We start from the raw sequence: 23,485 nt of genomic DNA on the forward strand, positions 1-23,485 counted from the left end.
GCTGGCCAGGCAATGTATTGCTGATGAATTTCCATTTGTAAGGTGACGAATGTGTTTATTCTTCTTTCAAGAACTAACTTGGCAACTAATATCATTCTACAGATTGTGCAAAAAAAGAAGATTCTTGTCGTACATGCCTATGTATATTTGAAAGGATCTTGTAAGTACATCTAAATGACTCACTCAGGTTAAACACTCCTCTTTAAGGAGGTGTGCAGGTGGAATTCTGTTGATTATAAGCGAAAAAAGACACCTGCCTCCTTAAATATTACATTTTTTTAGCACCCCAAGACACCTGAACTTCAAGCTGTGCTTTCGTTATTTAAATGTTAAAGTAATTGCATCTGTCTAAGAGTTTTTTTCCCATCAGGTGGGATTATTGGCACCATCAGATTCTGCCAATTATCTCAAAATATACAATCTTTTGTCAGAACAACCTGCTTTTTAGTAAGAAAATGAAAATCCTCCTCTTTGACAAGTCCTCCACTTTGCTGTCATCCACCGTATCATTGTCTCGATCCGGTGACGAGATGTGCTTGAAAATCCCGTACGGGAGGAAGAGTGTGTGTGTCATATCAGATTTAGCATAATGGTTATTGCTTTTGGCTGCGAAAAGTATTTTCTAAAGCCTCCTCTTCACCTGACACGCCAAAACCAACCTCAAGAAACGTGTTTTGTGGAAGAGGAAAACAATATGTGGAAGGTAAAAGTTGAGAGACGCCACACTAAACCCCAGATTCAACAGCCAGTCAGACAGCTTCCGTGACTTTGCTTCGTCGCAGCCTGCCAAGTATTTTCCCATTATACTGTCATGCACAGCCACGGACGCTCATGATATGTGGATGCATCCTGCAGTTCTCTTGGGTTTTATAGCCTTCCCTGTCATTTATATGCGTGTACGAACAATGATGCGGGAGATTAAAGAGGGAGTATTATTATACTTCTATCCGCTCTTCTTGTTGTACAGTCTTTCTGAGGGCTGCCCCCTCGAAGCGTTGATGAGTCGGATCATCCAACGGTGACCCCACAGTCACTCTTTTTATTTTAAGAGGTTGGATCCTTGTCTGTTGAATCATAAACACATTGGCTTGTATGGATATGAACGGTGGTGACAAAGCTTGGTCAACAAATGGGGCGTTTCCAAGCCGACCTTGAGGAAATGCACCAATCGAGGGCCAGCGTCCTGGGAAGAGGTCACATGATGGTGATCCTCCCACACCTAGCGGCCAAATTTGGTCAAAATCATCATAATTGAAAGTCTTGTATGTGGATTTTTGGATTGCCATATCGTCTGAATGGGGGGACAAAAAGTCACAAATAGTTGAATCTTTGTGTGGGAATCACGACACAATATATAATATTATCAATATTATTTCCCCCCACCCCTATTGATCAGCCACATCTTGATTGGAGATCAAACGCAGGTACAATCCTCTTCCTGCGCAGGCGTTTGGCGGTTGCCGAGGACACGTTGACGCCTCCGATTTTTTGATGAAGTCACATCGCAGTTTTGTCTAGTTTTGATGTAACGCTGCTAAAAACACGAATCCACTGTGAATTCATGAATGTTTATACGCCATCTCTGGAGAGCGAGACTTAATTGCAAAAACAAGTTTTAATTGGGCTTGTGTTTACAAAATGTTGGCTCCGTGCCCTAGTTGCACATACAAGAATAAATGGGTTTCTCAGGAGATTTTTTTTTCCCCCTCCTAAGTGTATTATATACACGGCGTTATGTATTCGCATTACAGAATATCTTTTTATACTTGAGGCGGCTCCGGGTGCAACAATAAGGTCCGACAGTCCATAATATGTTCTATTCGGCTGCGATGATTGACATCCGTTCCCTTTCAGCCCACAGAGTCGGCTTTGAGCTCACGGCAGATGTGTCTGCATCAGATGTGGTTCATTTGAAGTTCAGCGTGTGGGTCCGTTTTCGTAGGTAAACAAAGCAGACAGACTCACTAACTTCCAGCTGAGGGCACTTATCTGCTTATCTCAAGAAAATTGTGTTCCCTTTCCATGCCGTGAACTCTTCGCCGCTTTCTCAAGGTAACTTGCTGAAAATGTTTGTCTGCTTTGAGAGCCGTGTGCTGCCCGCTGAAAGGAAAGATCTGCAGCGTTTAAAGCTTGGTATTTTTATTGGGGAATTATTTCTACAAGTTAAAAGCGAAATATTTGTTTGGTTTCAAATAAAGCAGTAAAAAGGTTGCGGCGGTGGGAAAAACGGGTCTCCTCTCCAGGTAGATCCGGCGATCGCCGTTTATTACTCCGCTCAGCAATGAGGGGGAACGTTGTGAGTTTTTATGATGACTGTTGTTGGTTCATGAACTGTACAACGTAAGAGTCCGTCCAAACATCTGTTGATATTTGCTTTTTTCTCAGTGTGTGTTCCGTGTGTGCTGCCCTTTTGACTTTTTGATGTAAGTATGTATTTTGGCTTTATTTTCATGAAAAAAGTCCAACTTGGTAGCAGTCTAAAGGCAAAGATCCAGCATCCACAAAGTTAATTATAGTCGGAGTGATATTGAATGAGCACTGTGGTAAATTTACCTTATCCACATTCAAGGGGAAAAAAACGTCGGTTCAATCAACCAGTAATTATTACGAGCCATTTAATCTGTTCAGGAGATTCTTCTCATGTCAGATGAGTCTATAAAAAGTATTTTCATTGATTTTATTCTGCTATTGCAGCTCAGGGAATAAAAAAAACCCCCATTGAAAACCACATGAATCACCAGACCTTCAGTCGCCCCTCCCTTAACATGTAACTTCCCGTCCTGCCAACTTCCTACAGTATGAATCCTACACTAGTTCTGGTGAAAATGATTCCCGTTTCTTGCACCCCTGATGCCAAAATGCTGCATGTTTTAAGCAGAGTTATCATAAGGCATTTCTGTCTTTGAGACTTACATTTGCCCCCAAAGAGCTCTTACTTCACCAGATACTTGGAGTCTGAAAGAGGTTTGTGTAATGAAGGTTCCTCCCCGCTCTCCGGGCTGCCAACAGCACAGCGTGCTGCGGTCGTTATAGTGGGCCTCTGGGCCCCGGGCCACCAGCTCTGCCTTGTTCTGCTCCGCTAGTTGCGTTGGCCCTGTTGTGAAATGTGATCAGTGGGCTCCATTAGGGGCCCCGGTGCCGTTGGAGAACCGAATAGCCCAATCCCTGGCTCCACCTCCCAGGAGTTGATCCCCGGGGATTGGTCGGAGCGTCTGATGACTAGGAATGTAGCCACGGTGCCTTGTTGTTGTGACATCACAGTTGAACAAATGCTAGATAGCAGTCATTTTAACGTTTTTGTTAAACAATCTAAGCATTATCTTATATACTGCTTCCAATTTTCCATTTTGCTAAACGGATGTGCATCAACACTTCATGAGTGATGACAAAACGACTCTCCTGACCAATGGAAAAGCAGAAGGCGAACCAATGCATGTGATTGTGCGTGAGTTTTAGAGGGTTGTACGTCAAGATGTTATTGCGATATTCTGAGAAAATGGATGGAGAGGTGGATTACGCCGCTGAATCCACTGTAAGCGCCTTAAGCGAGCCACAAACTTCTTAGAGCCACCCTTCATGTCCACAGGGGGTGAGTGTTAGATATTTGAAAGATATGTTTTTTTTAGTTAAAATATAATTTCAAGCCATCGCGTGACCCCTTTTGCGTCCCACTGTGGCCAAAACTTCAGCAGCTTTTTGAAGGGTTCTGGAGTGTGAAGTGGACTTAAGATGAGGGAGATAAGTTTATCTTACCAGAGCAGAAATGCAATCTGAGTTTCCCCCTCAACCAGGGAGCGGTAAGGCATTCATATTTAAGGCGTTCAACGGACGTGGATCTCTGCAGCGTGTCTGCAATTTATCTCCTCGTGTTGCTACAGGTATCTGTCTCGGAGGTTGTTATTGTTTCTCCTCAGAAATGTACCATTGGGAAATGCAATTTATTTTTTATTTTTTTGCATGCCTCTGTTCATAAAAAATGGATAAATGTCAGATGTGTGTCCTCCAGTATCAATAAGGAGAGAGACAGTTCTTCGAGTGTGGCTTCAGCTCCTTTGCTGCTTAGAAGTGTGGAAGATAACAACCGTGCTCGCAAGCACAAGTTTCCCCAACATGTCCGCTTCGCATAAAATCAACTTGGCTGCCCGTCAGCATGTTGCTCTGTAATTAACCTGCCGAGGCCCAAAACGGCTGCACTCTGGAAGGCTTCATTAACCTGTGCCTAAGAGGCCGCCATTGTCCTCTGGCTCCCGTGACCCGCAGCTGACTGACCACATTACCTCACGCGTTTCCTCCACTTTAACGGCTGGCAGATTAACAAACCCATGAGACGTGGATGGAAATGACAGCAGGGTTTTTGTAGATTGAGTATCTTTGAATCTTATATCCCACATTTGTTAGTTGCGGTCTTACTAGTGGCTCTAAATCTGCCGAACACAAAGTTTACTTCACCGCTTTGAACTTGAGGTGGAAACAAAAGTCGGGCTTTCGTCAGGTAAGGGCATGTTATTTAATGGTTTGCCCCCCCAACACACCTCCTCTCATCTCACCCCAAATTACACCGTCTTCTTCTTGTTTAGTCAGCTTGATGTTTTAGCCGTATTTTTCACAACCTCAGCATGCAGCATTGGAGAACCAAGACCCAGGGGACTCTGGCTCTGAGTGTGTGTGTGTGTGTGTGTCTCTGTGTGTGTGTGTCTCTGTGTGTGTGTGTGTGTGTGTGTGACTGCGAGGCTCGTCTCCAGTCATTTGGAGTAGCCTGTATGTGTGTCATCTCCTGAGTGCAACACCAGCTTGGCCTACTTCTGCCTGACCGACTAGACTCCACGGCTCATCTGGGCTCTTCCCTCTCGTCTCTTTGTGTTTAATTTGTGCTCTCTCTCTCTCTCTCTCTCTCTCTCTCTCTCTCTCTCTCTTCCCCGTGTGGGGTCCGGTTCTCATGTCTCTCCTCGACAGCCAGAACAGAACTAACAAAGCTTGCAAAGACGTAGCGCATCCCAGGTGAGAAGGTATTGGCTGAATACCTTCCCCCGGCTGACGAATCGGACAGGACCACCCAGCGCACGTTCACTCGCGTTGGACACACACACACACACACACACACACACACACACACACACACACACACACACGCACACACGTAGGTCATAGAGCGAAGAACCTTTAAAGGAAGAACCTTTAGCCCACATCATGGCAGCTCTGTTTTCGCAGGCCGCGGGGGGCTTCTGAGACCGGCGCTTAAACAATCCGGTCTCCCCGCTCATCTATATCTAAAGCGCAGTCACAGATACATTAAGCTTGACACGTAGGAAGGCTGTCAAACCTGCCAGCCCCGGGGTTTTTTTTGACAGCGATCTGAGTTACCGCCAAAGATGGACCGGAGATTGCGTCGGACTCGCTGCCGAGAAATACATGCTGTCAGACGTCAGGTAGCCGGTGATGCCAGCCTGAACCTTACAGACTCTGGTCTCCGGCCCGAGCCGGGTAGATAAACATATTTTTTTCACACGAAGCAATTACGTGGCAACATTTCGTCTGGAGACGTGGTTCTGGTCACCTGGGAAATGCCAATCCAGTATTTACTCTTTTTAAGATGTTCACCAGCTGGTTTCTAACTCCATCCAGTAGTTTTTTTAACAAATGTCCTCCAGGATTGCGTCATCGACGGTACGTCTTGCCTCACATTTATTCAGAAACCTCTCCTTTTTGGGGTTTGACAAGTGTGAGGGTTTCGGCAGTGACAGCTCAGCGAGAGGTGTGTTCATCCAATCAGGTGCAGGAAGGGTTCACGTCAACGACGCAGCGAAGCAGAAGTACTTGTCAATCGGTTGTTGTACAGCAGAGTTGAGAGTGAAGCATGTCCCAGGTAAATGCATGTGGAGCCTTGACAGATCATATTGAGTAGAGCAACATTTTTTGGGGGGATTTGCAAGACTGCATGTCAGGCGTTTTGGGGATGATTGGTTAGGCTGGGTATCAAATTCAGTACTGACATTTATCACTTTTTTTTTTTATCACAGTGCATTATTTTGGTACTGTATTTTATGTATATAATGTATTTTTGTGTGAAAGGAATAGTCATTTATTTTAGGAAATGAGCTTATTTGCCTTCTTGGCAGGAAATAAATGACCACTAAGAAAAAAAAAAAAGACATGCACATCCCAGTGCCTAATGGGTGCTGGATCATACAAATGTCAGTTAGCAGCGTTGAAACAAATAGATCCGCACAGGGGGAGCCTGGCGCTCTGTATAAATGTTCCAACACAAACAGCTGTCTGTTGTGCGGATCTATTTGTTTCAACCCTGCAAGAAATGGATGAGCACCATATTTGTCTGTTCAGTACGAGGCTGGAGTCGGGGGTTAGCTTAGCTTGATATATGGACTGGAAACGTGCAGTCTAGTCTTCGTGCTAAGCTAAGCTAAGCTAAGTGGTCGTACCTGTGGACCATCTGTCGTTGGTCAAATGTTGAACTATTCCTTTTAGGCCATATATCTGATTAAAGCAAATGCATTGTTTAATAGGGAAGCATTTTATATACGTTATACAAAGTTATGGAAAAAGTTAAAGTTTTGTTATCATTGCCAAAACCAGGGTATGAAAAATAAAGTGCTTGGAGACGGCATTAGCAGGCAGCTCACAGACCTGCTCACACACATCACTGGGTAACTAGGAGACTGTGTCAGAATGATGTGTGTGTGTGTGTGTGTGTTTTGCCTCTGTCCAGGGCCTTCCCTGCTTCCATGGCCAGAAATGTCACTCCGGGCTCATTATGCCATTAGCTGCCTCCAGCCTCAGTCCATTTGCTGGGCAGGGAGTGTGACGGAGCCCTTTCACAGGGTCACCCTCTCCTGCTGGAGGCCGCTCGGCTGAATAGGTGTGCGTCCGTACCCATGTGTGAGCGTCGGACTCCAACTCTGATGATGCATTTGGGCGCTAATCGTGATTTAGCACAGCGCGTGAGCTGCGTTGTTCCTCACAGACAACGTGCAGATTAAGAAGATGGATTTGTTGTTTGTATACCCTTTTTTTCGAGCAGCGCTCACCAAACCCGCCGCACTCTTAACGAGGTATCCGTGCTACGCAGGTGATGTTCAGGCGTCGCTTCATATCTCATGTGTAGGAGGGGTTAATCCATCAGAACCCTGTGTAGATGAACTACATTCCCCAGGACTCTCCCATCCATCCAACGCCTGAAGAGGGACGACCGGCTTATTTCCTCCGCATATTTAAAACCGGCAGGCAGGGGAAAAAAAGCGGGAATAGGAGAACTGGAGTGTAGGGGTGGGGTCTTATTTTGGAGAAAAGAAAATTCAAAATAAATGATTAACTAAATACACCCCCCTTCCCCCCCATTCCTGTCCATTTTGAAGGACCGGCTTTGATCTCTGGGGGCCCTTTGAAATGATCTGAGGAATGGGAGAGAGAGAGAAAGAGGGAGGGGAAGTGAGACAGACGGGGACAGGAAATGCCACACATCCCTGCCTGTTAAAGGGGAGACATCACAGGTATAGACGCAGGGAGGGGAGACAGAGAGGGGGAGGCGAAGGGGGGAGGGGGATTTTGCACAGTTAAGCCTGTGGATGGATGATAGCCGAGGCGCTGGGAGTTGTTGTGCTGCGGCTGTGTGGTAAAGTGAGCTGTTTCGGAGGCCTCGGCGTGGATATGCCTGGGGATAGATTAGCTTCCCTTTAACCCCGGAAGATCAGCAGGGGGGGCAGATGTCTCTACCCCACTCCAATAACACATCGGACTTCCCTTTCTGGTTGCAGGAGGGGTGAAGTGCTGCTGGAACCTCATCTCTTGCTGCCATGCTCGGCGGCCCCCGTAAAGGGCATGTTGAGGCTGAGGCGTACTCTGCGTATTCTGGTGTTTTTTTTCCTCCTGGCAGCCGTTGGGTTTTCTCCACTTTCACAGCTGTGGCATTAAACCTTCAGATACTGTGTTTTAGAGGTTTTATCACATCCGTGTGTGTTTTTTTTTACACGAGACTCGCCTCGCTGAAACGCGATGTTTAGCAGGCTGCGGTCTGCATTCACCAGCAGCAAGGACGTTCCTGACAAACAATAGCACAGATGCATGTTCCTTTGCTGCCATTAGCCGCCCGTCCACTGAAAGGATAACCTTGAGCGTGTCGTGCTGCGACGGGGGAAATTAAAATCTTTGTTAATGCAGCGTTGGTGGAGCCGCAGTGATTTAGACTCCACTCCAAGTACTCTTACCGACTATTGTAGTCTTTCAGATTCAAGTTTGACGCATCGACAAGGACCAAAGAACTATAATAATAATCCTGTGTTCCTGTGTTAATTTGCTAAATATGGGTAAAAATGTGTTATACATCGATTCTCTCTGGGTTCTCCAGCCCCAGACCCTGAATACAGGATAAGCGGTAGACGATGGATGGATCAATCTCCAAGAGAAGGAATGAACCAGCAGTTTTTAAACCACTTTTACTTCATCATCGGGGGATATTTATTAGTCAAATCCTGCTCATCAGATGCACAAACAGGTGCTTTGCATCGATGGCGCGGGGCGTCCTTGTTGTGTCTGGAAGCTGGGAAACTTGGGTACTTTACCAAAGCCACCTGATACTTTTAATTTAGCAACATGTCGGTTATTCTGCCGGAGCATCGGCTTAGCACTTTTTTTTTTTGTTCCCATGAGGCCGCTGGATCCTCACTTTCATTAAAGTTGTTTGGAGAGGCTCTCAGCTTCGCTGCCTCATAAAACGAACTGCTATGATGAAAATAACTTAAAACCACACAAGCCGGCGCTACTCCTCTGTTTTATTAGCACACGCACTCGGAGGCAGACGCACACATACACAACAAAACTGTGTTTGTTGAGGTTCTAATGAGTCCCAGTAGCAGCGGTTTGTTTTTTTTTTCTTCTTTTTTTTTTCTTCTTTCTCCTAATTTGACATGCTTCACTTGGGCTGGGTCCCTCTCGCTCCGCAGACCTCAAATCCTCCATGCAGAGGCCTAATGAATCTTCTCCGAGTACACAAACAAAGGACAAACAAAACACGCAGGAAAACACTCGCTTCCTCCGGCTTCTAATTGTCCCAAACATGTCAATCAATCACCGCGGCTTCCCCCCCCCGACTGACAAAAGAGCATTTAGCCGCCCATGAGAACATATCTCTGTTCAGATTACCGGGTATTACGCGGCATGGATCGGGTTGCGTCCACCAACCGGCAGAGTTTTCCCTTTTCATTTTCACTCCGGCGGTGCGAGGAGATTGGTCCGGCTGTGGTCTCTGCTCGGGAAAAAGGTGACACGAAGAACAATGAGTGGAGCCGCTGCCGGTCTCCTAGGGGCTCTCCGCGTCGAGTTTGGGCAGTAATTGAATCGGGGCCTTTGCTGCACACAGAAGACGGTGTGAGTGAATTGTCTCGGATAGTTTATAGGGTAATAAAGTCCCTCCGCACCAACACCTGCCAGCTGCGCTCCGGCTTTGACCAAAACAGTCCATTTAATACCTCCCGCTGTGCACCTGCAGCCCGCCCGTAACCGCCGGCGACGCGGATGGACGGCATCGTCTCCTGGATGCTTTTTGAACGTTCTGATCGGGCTAATTAAAAGCTCTACTTAATTAGCCCGCTGTTGACCTCGTTTGCAGCTGAGTGTGTTGAACTGCAGCCATTTCTCTCGTCAGATCGCCCGCTTGCTGTTGGAAATACTGAAAAAATGTGCTTCTCCTGGACTTCCTCCCCTCTCACTCCTTTTCTCAAAACAACTTCTGCTGAAAGGAAGGGCTGAGTGGGTGACGAGTAGGTGGACAAATGGATGCAGCGGGCGATCAAAGCCGATGATTGCAGTGCAAAGAGTCTTTCAGGCGTTTGCAGCCAGCGATTACTTAAGCCAGGTGTCAGCTCCGGGCTTCAGTCGGTGTGTGTGTGTGCTTGTAAGAAAAAAAAAAGAAATGTTGTGCAGAATAATGTTAATTAAACATCTCCATCCAAACCGGGCGCTTTTTAAAACGCCATTATTGGGTGCGTGCGAGCGAGCGTCTTCTCCGGCTTTCGGCATTATTAAGGAATGGTGCATTAATGGGAGTCAGCAGTTTTCGGGGGCGCTGCAATCTCATTACATTTACAGGGGAAGGGATGGAGAGCAACACACAAAAAAAAAAATTAATTGGAGGCATGCGACAGTGAGGACAGGAGCCTGGGCAAGGGCAGAATAAATCAGAGGTCAGTTTGACAGCTTTATGGCTCTGTGGAGAGAGAAGTGGTTAACTTTAATGGGAGGAGATAGTAATGTTGAGTTACTTTATTTTTCCCTCTTCCTCCCCACGCTCACGCATGCATCCCCCCCGCCCCCTCCCCCGCCATCAGCTGAGGCACACAACCCCTCACCCCTGAACTATTTGGACTCCGCTTGATATATAGAGTTAATTCAGCCCCGGCCACGCAATAATTCATGCATCACATGCATTCAATGTCGTGCAGACTCAGCGCGGCGGGGTGGAATTGCTAATTTTCTGCACCGAGATTGCAGCCTCCCTCCACACACACACACACACACACCTCTGCTTGTCACCTACTCGACACACTGTCCCCACCCCCATCCCTCTCTCCCCTCCTCCTCCTCGCTCTCCTCCACCCTCTTGTATTTTTTTCCCATTACTTTGGGAAGTTAATTTGGCTAAAAGAGTCCCACCCCCTGCAGTATTTCCTGCAGCATCAGGTTTCTTCTGCTCTTTAAAAGAAAAACAAGACTTGCTTGTTGCCACCACGACCGCCCAAAGCTGCACACAGGACCTTCATCTCCCCCCCCCGAGCTGGACGTTCACCTCGTGGCCTTTTGGTCACGTCATACCCTCCCCCCCCCCTACAATCCCCAAGTTCGCTAAGGTCATCCCCACGAGGGGCCGACCCCCACCGACCTCCCCGCTGACCGCTGACTTAAGCCTGGTGCTTGGCTAGTAAAGCAACCGGTGAAGTGGCGTCTGCAGGGTAATGGGGGCCCCGCTCTCCACGCACTTCATTTATTCCATGCGGACCTCTGTGTGTGGCGAGTGGGGGTGGTTTATGTGTGTGTGTGTTGTATGCTTGCGGGAGCAGATGGATGTGGGGTCACACCTCAGAAGACATTATGAGTTCTGTTAGCATATATCGTACCACGCGGCGTACACAACGTTTTATCTCCGTCGCCATCTGTTATTGTCGGATAGATTCAGTCTGTAAATGTCAAACAAGTTTGCATACTTCAAGCTGATATATTTAAACTTGCATGTTTTTTGTCGAACCAAAAAAACAAAACAAATCCAAGGATATTCAATCTGCCGTGGTGTCAAACAAAGAAAAGCAGAAGCTGGAGTCAATTGATGTTTAGCCTTTTTTTGCTCGGTAAATGACTAAAACAATGAAGCGGATAATTAAGAGCCGCCGAAGTGATTTGATTATGAGCCTATAAAGAAAACTGACAACAAACTGTAGTTACAGACACTCGGCTCTGACAATCCAATCAAGTCGTCTAGAATTAGGAGTGTAGCTCGAGCTGAAAGGTTCTGATTAACCTCAAATTGGTACAATAACCCTCTTATTTCACATTTGTAACTTGGCGTTTAAAGACACGGTATCGCTTTTGCAAGCGCTGCTATTTTTTCCTTTCCAGCAGGTTTTGAGCAGCTTTTTTCTGCAGCGTTTCAGAGACCTTGGCTCCGACCAGCCAGCCAAAGATAAACAGTGAATCGCATTTTCCCCCAGGCCTTGAACACAACAAGCATAAAGTTGGAGCCGTCACCTTAACTGGAACATGGAAAGTATATCGAGCAGAAGTTAGAGAGAGAGGAAAATAAAGATACAACTTCTGTTTGTGGTCTGGAGTTGCAGTATTTTATTCCAGTTGGCAAGGTAGAGGTGAGCTAAGTTTTTCTTCTTTCTTTTTTGTAGCAGTGGGAGAAAAAAGAAGAAAAAAGGAGGTCACATTTGTTGGCAATGCTGTGGGAGTGCGCTGATACGAGTACGAGGGCTTTGTGTCAGGAGACATTTTGTGGCCCCGGCAGGAGAGAAACCTAGCGCTGTGACAGGGGCTTTTCTCTTCTTTAAAAGGCGCGGCGACCCCCGTGACCCGCCGAGTTGAAATGGAGGCCACCGCACGATTCTCATGCCCTGATTGAGGGGGGAGGGGGGGGGCGAAGCCTCTGACAGCGACTGTTTCATGAATGAAAACAAAAACAGAGGAGGGTATCTGATATTTTTTTTTTTTTTAGAAACTGTTTGTGTACATTTGTGTGTCAGTTGCCGCCGCTCAGACAACACGACTGACCTAAACCCCGAGGCGGTCAGTGTCTCTTCAGTGTGAATACAATCCCATGATTCATCTTTTTTCATGGCGTTTCCTCCCCCGTTGTGTGGGGCTATGTACTGTCAGGGAGGAGCTCCCATTGAGTGGCCTCTATACACACACACACACACACACACACACACACACACACACACACACACACACACACACATCTTTATGTACCCTGTTCCCACAAGAGCGTGGACTTCATGCATTTAAATGGCCTATCTAGCAGAGCGCCGGTATTATACAACACTTACAGCCGTTGGAAGATCAAGCTGATGACATTATATTCATATTAATGGTTTTTATTAGGCCCCCTTTGATGTGCAGATTGTTGATAAAATGGCGCTTTGATTGGTCTTTGAGAGACGACGCCAAACTGTAACCGATGGCCGCTTGCAGAGCAAAGATTGCACCGCTTCCATTCGGAACGCGTTAGTTAATTAACCTGATTGGTAACGGATTAATTGTTCGTCACTCGTTAAGCCAACATTTGCTTGATGGGTGCTTCTCAAATGTTTGTCTTTGTTTTCCTTGAATCGAGTATCTTTTTGGTTGTCCGTCTCCCGTGGCGACCTGTCCGTGGTGAACCCTTATTGGCCCTATGTCACCTGGGATCGGCTCCCCGCGACCCTGAATAGAATAAACAGTTATGGATAATCGGCGGATGGATAGATTTCTGTTAGTTTTTGGACCCTTAGGACTAATTAGTTGTCTGGGAAGTTGCGATGTGCTGTTTTGACTATATTTGGCATTAATTGAATGATTTAATAGGTATGTCTGAAAAAAGGTACCCTAAAAATACCCTCTGCTGCCGCACAATGCCATGTAGGACAACCATTTGCCACAAACAAATTTTTAAAAACCTAATTACATTAGTGGACAAACAACACCAATGTAGATGCTTGTATACCTGCACAATAAATGTAAGCAATTTGTGACGTTTCATGCTCTGCGGCATGCATAAAGTTGCCGACTAGGTCAAATTAATCAGTTTGGATCACGATGGTTAGATGAAAACATCAAAGTCTCTCTCCTATGAATGCAGGGAGACATTGTCTCCATCTGCACCGGGTCAATAAAAGGTTCCAAGTTATGATAATTACGTTAATGGCATTGAGATGATGAATGGAGAACGTATTATTCGTCACCCATCTCTGTATTTGCCGCTGTTGCATAAATAACGTTCATAAAAGGAAATGTGTGTTGGAATAGCGGCGTGTGGAGCTAATGGAGTAAAAAAGTGATTTAAGTTGCACACAGATGCCCCCAATTTGTTTCCCCCAGGTTCGCAGAAATGCAGCAACAGCAAAAAACGAAAAAAAGGAACTGCAATCGCATTTGTTTGAGAAAATTACCCCGGCTGCATGCTTGATGAACTCCACAAAAAAACACAACACACTCACAAAGAGGGGAGATTTTGGTAAATACACTTCAGCATTGGGGGGGATGAGGATGTGCCCCTGCTCTAATCAATTCAGGTAGGACGGCATTATCAGTGGAGCTGCCACCGGAGCCGCGCCGCACAATAACTCAAGGAGGGCGTTTGAGAAGTGTGTGAGTTTGATCCTGTGCCAGGGTGATGAATGGCTGTTTTTTCTCCCTTTTGTTGCCCATCAGCACTTTTATTCCGCAGTTAATCCGCCAGACCCTCGCTGTAATTTTTCACCCTTTTGCTGTGGGTTTGTGTGTGCGTGTGTATTTGCTCTCCATACAAACACAAACACCCGCATCCGCCCGCCCTGCCAGGCGTCGGAGGGCTGATTTAAAGGTGTGTGTGTGTGTGTGTGTGTGATAGGATTGACATCTCGTGGAAAGTGAGGAGTGGGAGCCTTTATGTGATATATCAACGGGACCCCCGGCGGGGATAGACGTTTGTTACCGGGGTGTGTCAGGTGTTAAAAGGATGTCATGTTGTTGCAGATAAGGCAGCCTACCCACTTGATTTACTGCACCTATAAAGGTGACGTCCCCCTGCTGGAAGAACCACGCCGGCACTGAACTGGTTAAATGTGAAAACTCCGATTTTTCTCTCCGTTTTTCTTTTCCGTCTGCGCTGTAAATTGGCTTTTTTCTTTTTTCACACCCAGAAATTGACCTTTTTTTGTGGATACGTTTCTAAACACCAACCTTGAGTTGCAGCTTTAACGATCATAAAATAGTGATTGTGATTCAGGGAGTGATACAGAGCGCCACTCTCTGCCAAAACGTTCGCTTGCGATGGCGTGATTGTGTTCGCTGGCTGAAATTTTACCTCAATTTTCTCCGTTGTTCAAGTGTGATGGACGAAGCCAACCCCGAAAAAAAAAAAAAAAAAAAAAAAGCCAGTAGCACATACTTAAGAGCATTTCCAGAATCAGTTGGCTTGGCGTGGACACATTTCTTTCCCCCCAGGAAACATCCGGCTCGTGTTGGATCTCTTTCATGTTACATGTCAGACGTGTTCCAGCTCGAAACGCGCAAACAAACTAATGAAGCGTAAGTGAGATGACCTGAAATTTTGTACACCTCCTCCTCTTTCCCCTCCTCACACGAGCTGTGATTAGGGAGTTGTGGGGTGGGGGTGGGGGGGTCATATTTTAATACAATCCTGAGCACTCTGAGCCCCTCCTCAGCCTCGCTCTCGCCACGTCTCTTCGCGGTGGAGGGGCTAGCATTCCTCCAGAGAGCTGTTCTACATACGGCGGACAAGGAGCACAGCTTCGCGCAAAAAGCCTGCTGAGACTCCACACCATTTATCTCTCAGCTGCAAGGTTTGGCCAGGACTAATTGACTGAGCTATGTGTGTGTATATATATATATATATGTGTGTGTGTGTGTGAGTTCTAGTCCCTGGAAGCATGGTGCATTAGTAGAGCCTGAGATGATAGGATGTGGTTGAGAGAGAGAGAGGCCGACCTTATGTTGCGAGCCCATCAGAAGGGGCTCGGATAAAAAGCTCTCCTGTAGAGTCGGGAGTCGGCGCTCTCCGAACCACGGAGCTCAGGGAGAAGACGAACCCCACAGCGCGGGCTTTCATTTAATGTAAGATTCTGGTTATGGGTCGGGAAGTTCTTATTGGACTAACGAGCGTAGGATTTGTGTCGACTCATCTATAAAAACCGGAAAGTCCGTTTTACGGACTCTCGTAAAAACCTTTTTAGATGTTTCTTGGAAATAAGTTAGTAAGAGAAGGCAGCCCTATTCATTTTTTATTTTTTACTTTTGGCTATAATTGTAAACTCATGGAACATCCATCACAAAAACAAGGTCCGATGGTAGAAACACAATGGGTCACATGACCATGCAGGTTGTAAACAAACCTATGTGTTTCATATGTTTGGGAAACCAAAAGTCCGACAGGTCAAAGGTCAACGAGGTACAACGATATGTGAACTTACCGTCTTTTCTTTCTGAATTAGCGTACCATGTGATCGCTCGCGTGTTCCGCCCCGTTTTTTTGTACGCGATGTTGTCATGTTCCCAGATTGCCGCAATTAACTCTGCGAGTGCGATGTTATTGTAGGTGATGGGGATGGATGGCCGAACGCTACGGAAATGAGACAAAGTGAAATGATTACATTTAAGTGCTTCATGCCTGTGTGAAACCCACGTCCCTGGACCTCGTGCTCCTTCTCCGCGTTCCTCTCACCGTTTTGCTCTGGACTTTATCAACACATTGTTTAACTTGGCCTCCTCCCAATGTAAGCCCAAGTACAGCACGGAGTTGGCTGTCTCACCGTCCGCTGGGAGTGGGCTGAGCAGTGTGTGTGTGAGTGTGAGTGTGTGTGTGTGTGTGTGTGTGTGTGTGTGTGTGTGTGTGTGTGTGTGTGTGTGTGTGTGTGTGTGTGTGGGCACATTCTGGGGGGAGTGAAGGCACCTCGTTCTGCTGGACCAGGAAGCTTTGAATCACGCTGGTTTTTCCTGGAAGGACCCAGAGGGAGCCGGGCCGAGCCGGCTGGACTCGGGCAGGCTGTCTGAGCGGGGAGCCTGGCCTCTCGCTGACACCGAGCTGGTGGCGAGCGCCGGTTCTTACGCGGGGAGCAGGCCACGCCCCTCCCTCTGCTCACCAGGTTGGCACGCTGCAGGCGTTTTTCTTTTTGGTTGTTTTCTTTTCTCTCCCTGTGCTGGGAAGTGTTTTTCAGCTCTTGGCTGCGGCTGCACCGATAACCTCGGCCCCTGGAACTTTGAGAAACAAGAGTTTATTGATCGGATGTAAATAGCGCGAGGTGGGCTACGGTTGCTTTAGAGTAAATTTTCTTTACCGATTCCGCGGGTTTTGAAGGCATTCCGTTTCTGCTTCGCCGAGCTAAATATAAGCGTGTCAAGCTGTCACCTGCCTACGCCGTCACAGGCCTCGTTTAGTTCATGGAAATCACGCTCTCCCTCCCCGTCTGAGGTGTTGAGGATCTGGGCATGTAAGTCGATATTAATAGTAGAGCCGGGCTGGTGCCGCAGGGTGTCCACACCTTCCTGTTTTCTCTTTCTTTGTTTTGGCCCCGGCGCTGACAGATTTACCTCTGGAGGAACTCCAGCATCTGAAAGGGAAAAATGGCCCCCATTGTTCAAATAGGGCTCTAGTGGAAAGAAAACAGGGGCTGTTTTTTTTGTTTTTTTTAAATAACAAGGGGGGGGATAACGGATTGCAATATCAACTTTGTCACTGAGACATGTTTGTTATTGCTGAAGGACATTTAGGTGTTTTAGTTGCCTCTTAGAGTCTCAGAAGTTTTACTTAACTTCGGAGGTTCTCTGATAGGAATCAGCTGTTCGGAGGGATGGATACCGCTGTACGTCTTCCTTGTCAGATAACTTTTAACAGTTGTCTCTCCTCACGATTCTCTTGCCGAACTCCACTGGGAAATTAAGTCAGGGGGAAAGTAACTGCCGAAGTTATCCCACTCTATCTTAAAGCGATCGCTTCTCTTGTTTTCTTTCTTTTTTTTGAAAATCGAAATTCAGAGAGGTTGTAGCTTCAGCTGCGGGAAGATGAATAACTAAATCGCCGCAGTGCTTTTGAAGACTCATTGAAAGATTTCATCTAAAGCTTTCCCTGAATGAGATTTGTCGGCGTACTAAAAATAACCGGTTAGATAATCTTAATCTTTTCAACTGTCCATCCAATGCAGAATAAAAAATAAAAAATAAATCCTGCCTCTGACTGACTGTAAAATGAGTGTAAGCATAGTTCTTTCCAAAATAATGCAACGCCATCCAAATACTTTTCCGGTTCATTCCATCTGACGGTGATTATAACTCCCCGCGGTGTCGCTGTGGTTTCGGCGTTTCGGCCACACGCTGAAAATGTGGTTGGATTGGCTGTGAAAATATTGTTGTACAGTGTTCGGATTTATGGTTGCATAAGCAATTCAGACAGATCTAAATGAAAAGACTATTTCCACCTAATCCTACCTCATTTTTAATCTTTGGACTTTTGAGCTGTATTATTAATGTGAGATGTTTAAAATAAACACGGCAGCTGGTTTTTTTCTAGCTGGTTTTTCATCATCAAGTTGGCAAAATGTTCAACTCGGGTACTAGAAAGTGCTCAGAGCCGGGAAAAAAATCCTCTACATGTAGTTTTTTTTAATAGAAAAGGTGGATTTGCATCAAAAATAATAATAATCAATCATGATAATCAAAGTAATTTCAAAATAATTGGTAATTCTTGACCCATCATGGATATGTGTGCAGAAGGAATCACTAGTTGCACCACACCAAGGAAATATATAAAGCATATAAAAAGTGGTTCTATTAATTGAATTGCACGTGTCAAAGCTTCATTAATGATCCTTTAAACATGATTATCTGTTGTTGTTTTTTAATTAAATTGTTAGTCAGTTATGGTTGAACCTACAGCTTCAGCTGCGAATGTCTGCACACGCTGTCACTCTGCCTTAATAAGTCAAAAAAATAATATAATATTAATATATCTCCACATTGATGGTGTTTTTCCTCCCCCTGAGGATGGCAGAACAGCCGGGTTTTTGGGTGGGAATTGAAAACATGTCGAGCATGGATTTTCTGGATTTATCCATCATTTAAATGTTTCATTTAAGAGAATGCAGGCCTACATCCATCTCATCTCCCACAGCACTGGGGAGTTAACCGACACCTGTGGAAGTGTAGTGCTGTTAGATCCCCCCCCCCACCCTCCATCCCCATTCCTAAATGTCAGAACCTGCACTTTAAAGCATCAGAACAAGAGTCTCCCCATCGACGGCGAGCCCCGAGGCTTCACCAGCACTTCATCACATGCTTAGAAAGTGGAGTCTTAGTGGAGCGGACCCGAAGGCTTAATGTCAGCAAATTAATTATGGATTCACCCAATTAGTTCACAAACTACACTGTGTTCCAGGGAAAATGATCGTTCCCCCCCAAGTGCCTCGTCTCTTCGGTCTTTGCCCCGGTGTGCATTGTGCCTGGCTCTGAACTGTGTGTGTGTGTGTGTGTGTGTGTGTGTGTGTGTGTGTGTGTGTGTGTGTGTGTGTGTGTGTGTGTGTGTGTGTGTGTGTGTGTGTTAGCCTGACACACAGCAGGCAGGTAGCCTGACCTTTTTAATTATTCAATCCCTCAAACTCAGCCACTGTGTTTCGCTCTCTCTCTCTCAGCCGCCTCTCACTCCGTCTCCGGGCTTTCTAACAATCTGCTCTTCCTGTCCAAACACATTTCTGTTCATCTCAAACCAGAGGAAAAACCCGCCGCTCTTCCCGATCACCTTGATCGCTCTGACACCATGATGTAACGCCGTAACTCTAATGACTCTTTTGCCTGTGTGAGATCCCCCCCCCCTCCCCTCCACAAGTGTCAAATAAAGTAAGTAATCACCCCGCTTTCTAATGAGAGTCTCGTCAGGGGCGGCGCTCGCTCGTTGTCTGTTATCTGTTTACCAAACCAAATTATTTTTCTTATTTTGGCGTCGTCAATTAATCACGCGGGGGGGGGAGACAATACTGTTAGCGTTTGTCTCTCAGTAAGAAAGAGGGATGGCGGCGATGTCGTCATTAAAGTTCATCGCGTTACACGAAGATGCTGTCGCAAATTAATTCAATTTGATCCCCCTTTTTTTCCACATTCTCCCTGGTTTAAAGTCATAATGTTGGGGGGCAGAGACTGCAAATAATTAGTATTGTCTGTGTTGATGAATCAGTAGATTACTTGAGAATGGAGGAACTGATTAGTGAGGAATATATAAAGTAAAATGCATTAGAAGTTCACAGAGCAAAGAGGCATCTTTAAAACGATATTAAATATTTAATTTAAACATAAAACAGGCAATTAAATCACTCGTGATTAATCCATTATAGATATTGTGAATTAAAATCAACGGAAACTCCGAAGTGACCTTGACCTTGTGTGTGTGTATTGTGCCGTATGAAACTGCCCCTCCCCCCTCCTCAGACAGTGATCTCTGTGTTGCTGACATTGAGCTTGAGTTTGTGGCCTGTGATTGTGCTCACAGCGTCCTTGGGTAGACAAAGCCGGCCATCATAGATATGGATTCCTACATTTAGCGTCTGGGGGGGCCGCTCGCACGCACAAATGTTGCTCTTTCAATGAGCTGTGGCCTCCGCGGGCGGGGACTTTTATCGATCATCTGACTTTTAATGCCTCTTACATATTAAGATTCATGTATGTGACCTTTTGTGTGTCGGATCGGAAGTGCAAAGTCCCCGCGCTTAAATACCCTCTCCGACCCTGCTGGCTTTGTTTCAGCTTGTCTTTTTGAATTATGGAGCCACGGAGCCCGGTTTCATTTAAAGCTCAGGGGTCATGTTTGGCTGTGGTTTTAAAGTTTTTTTTTTAAGTTTCTGGACCACCTTTTTTCTGCAGTGCAGAAAATGGAGGGATAGAAAATGAGTGGGGAAGAAATGGGGAAGGTTTGCCCTCTGTGTGGGTCTTGTTAGCCTCTGTGAGAGCTCTTTTTCTCTACTTCCCTGCCTCTCTGTCACTCTCACTCTTTATGTGACACACACACACACACACACACGGTTGGACAGCCCTGGAAGAGCGGCCTGTGATTGATGACTGTGTGAGAGACCTCAGAGGCAGCAGCACTACAGAGAGATGGACACATGAAAAGGAAGGAGGAGGGCCGGAGAGAAGAACTGAAATGAATCAAGTAACGGGACGTGAGGCCGTCCAGCAGCGCGTTAACATGCTGGATGCCGGAGTGCCGCCTCGTTGGAGGGACGCCGTGGACGTGACCCGTGCATGTGTAGCTTCCTCACGTCAAAATCTGCCCCCCCCCCCCCCCCCCTTGACTTCTGAAAAGAGAGATTTCTCATGAAAAAGGAATTCTGTGGTTTTCTTTCCATCCGGTGTTTCTCACTAAAACACGTGTTTATCCTCGAGGTCCGACAAACGGAATGCCTTTCCTTTCTCGGAAAACATTTGCAAAGGCGATCTTTTTTATATATATTTGAAATTGTTGAAGGCTATGACTAACGATTACTCCCAGGATTGATTAATGTGGCAATACTTATTGTGTTGTTATTTGGGCTATAAAACAAAAGAATGCATCATATTTCCCCTAAAACCTGTGGTGATGTCATCAAACGTCTTGTTCTGTCGCACGAACTCTCCTTTTGATGAGTTGGAACCTTCAATGAAACGATTATTCATTGATTAGGTATCGATCAAGGTCAAAAAACTAACTCTTGCAGCTCTAAAATTATTTAGCGCTTTCGCTTTTTGCTTCACTGCCTTTTGTTGCGTTTCTTTGCACTTTATCGCCCCCTACTGTGCAGGCAGGACAGTTGGCAACGAATACATACATTTTCAGTTTGAGTCCAAATTAATGTCTTAACGACAAATCCCTAATGTTGGATTGTACATGGGACCATTTCTAAAAGTGAGAGCCTAAATGTCGGGATTTCGCTGTCACAATCCGGCTTTTTCAGTCACGATGACGATACCTAGCCTTCGGGTATCGGCCCATACAGAGTGTACCGATCTGATGCTAGTTTTAAATAAGCCTATATACTCATGTATTGTCACTGATACCCTATCCCGTTATGTGTAGCTGACATCAGCATGGTATCGCTGCATCTTTCTTTTGGTCCCATATAGATGTGACCTGATAAAGTCAAACCCCGACACCAGCCCTGAGCTCCAGACCTCGCCAGCCAATACTAAAAAAGAAATCAGACCGCCGACTGCAGAGAGGGCAGACTCACATCCGCACCCTGATTCCTCACAGATAACGACGGAGGCTGTTGTTTTGTTTCCCATTGAACTCGTAACCCTCTCGTCTTCCTTCCCCTCCGTTCTTTTTTTTCTGAAGTTATAACTTTTTGCCCCCGATGCTTTCTGGCAGAAAGAGATGTTTTCACCTTGTCAGCACTTTCTGAGAGAGGAGAGGCGCTTCTGGCTCCCGTCCTGGACGAGAAAGATGTTTGAGTTTGAGTTTTCAGTGCAAAAAAAAAAAAATCCCTGTTAATCCCTGTTGTGTTGCAATCAGTTTGCCATACCTCACTGAGGTGCTGATCCTCGCTGTGCTCTTTATGTGCTGCCAGGGAAGGGAAAAAAGGAAAACACGTTTTTTCTCTCTCTAACAATGCATTTGTACGTATATTTACCCGCACGTCTGTCAGTGATACTGAATCAAAGGCTTTGTTGAGTAACATTATCAGCCGGCTGTAATCTGGAAAACCTATGACTACAGTTGCTGGTCCAAGTCTAGATAAAATAACTCTTTTTTCTTGTTAAAAATGTGTATTTTTGTGAGCTCCAAGGAGAAATCGGGGTGTTTTGATCCGACGCTACACGGTAGAGGTGTAAGTGAGATGGTGTGCCCCTCTCTGAGTAGATTTTAACTACCCTCTATTGGTGTGAATGTGTCATTACAAGACAATCTGTCAACCTTCAGGTGCAGCCCATCAACTCGAGAGCTTCGTTTCGTCAGACGCCAAATCTCTCCCACGATGCTCATTTGCATCAACGTTCTGTCTGGATGAATACACACATTCCCCTCTTGTTTGCTTTGTTTTGAACAGATCTGAGGGGCAAAAAGGAAAAGGGGGGTGGGAAAAAAAAAAAAAGGAAGAAAAAGTAGATTGCTGTTTGCCATCAGAGTCGAAACGCCTCAAATGTCACGGCGATCAATAAGGAATGTGACGAGTGACAAGCTGGAGATGAGTGTTTGTCGCTGAAAGAAAAACGCACTTCAAACGGGAGAAAAGTGTTGCTTTTAGAGTGCGGAAGCTTTGCCACTTTTTTAGAGCAAATGGGGCACTTTGTCACCAACAGTATCTGAGTAAGTGTGTGTGTGTCTGTGTGTGTGTGTGTGTGAGAGTGTGTCTGTGTGTGTGTGTGTGTGTGTGATTCACTGATTTTCTTCTGTGTATCTATCGCCTGCAGCTTCCCAGGCTCTTTGGGAGAAAGAGGCTGAGTGTGTTTGTAGTCAAGGACCCTTTAATGCCTCCCCGAGTTTTTTGTGCTTGTACATCAATAATGTGTGTGTGTGTGTGTGTGTATACGGCATGTGTGTGTGTGTGTGTCGGTATTGTGTTTAACCAGGTTTTTCTGTGTCTGTGCCTTTCCTCACAGGTGTATGTGCCAAGGCGGTATGCCCCGGGGAATAGTGCTGACAGTGCACTAGGAGTCTGAACCTTGCCAGTGTTTGCGGCCCGAGGAGGAGGAGAGGTGCCGTGCCGAGCCGAGCCGTGCCGAGCCGTGCCGTCCTGTCCCGTGCCTGTGTTTGACGCCATGTCCCTGACTGACAAACACAAAGTGAAGAGGCAGAGGCTAGATCGGATCTGCGAAGGTAAACTCATGAGTATGTGCCCGTCCTTAACTCTTTCAATCAATACTCGCACTTTGTTTTTCTTCTGCACTTTGTTGAGCTCACGCTGAGCTCTTGCATCATATGTAAAATCACGTTTTTAGACTTCATAGTTGGTTACACCTGATCTGGCCCCGGGGGTGCGATGTGGTTTAGCACCCCTGTGCATCAAGTCAACTGCTCTCTTCACTGCTAAATGATCTCACGTAGGATTATTATTATCATCATCAATGGAAGCGTTAATTGGTGATGTGAAGCAAAGACACATAGTAATGAGGTTTAAACCCACGTTTGGGTGAATCGTGACATTTAAGACCTCTACAGTACATATAACTATTGTTTCAGCAGCTTTTCAATGTCTATTTTATTTAATATGTACTACATGATTAATATAACGTGACATTTCTACATTTATCTTCACCTGCA

General features: G+C 46.0%; 2 protein-coding genes across 4 annotated transcripts in view; one reads left to right on the forward strand and one right to left on the reverse strand.

Annotated features, from left to right (window-relative positions):
- The window catches only part of bub3 (BUB3 mitotic checkpoint protein), a 347,592-nt gene that overhangs the window by 66,880 nt on the left and 257,227 nt on the right, over positions 1-23,485 (reverse strand). The gene's annotated exons all lie outside the window — the stretch shown is intronic.
- Positions 1-23,485, forward strand: part of ctbp2l (C-terminal binding protein 2, like) — an 84,014-nt gene that overhangs the window by 11,838 nt on the left and 48,691 nt on the right. The window contains exons 1-2 of one of the 3 annotated variants that reach the window (XM_084040752.1): positions 16,332-16,346; positions 22,825-23,053. In XM_084040752.1, coding sequence (XP_083896878.1) covers positions 22,984-23,053 — 70 coding nt within the window. In that variant the 5' untranslated portion in view covers positions 16,332-16,346; positions 22,825-22,983. Of the gene's footprint in view, positions 1-16,331; positions 16,347-22,824; positions 23,054-23,485 lie in introns of those variants that run through there. The other 2 variants (XM_084040751.1, XM_084040753.1) reach the window with 2 other exon arrangements.

Source organism: Eutrigla gurnardus (genome assembly GCF_963514095.1).
Source record: "Eutrigla gurnardus genome assembly, chromosome: 22".
Lineage (NCBI taxonomy): Eukaryota > Metazoa > Chordata > Actinopteri > Perciformes > Triglidae > Eutrigla > Eutrigla gurnardus.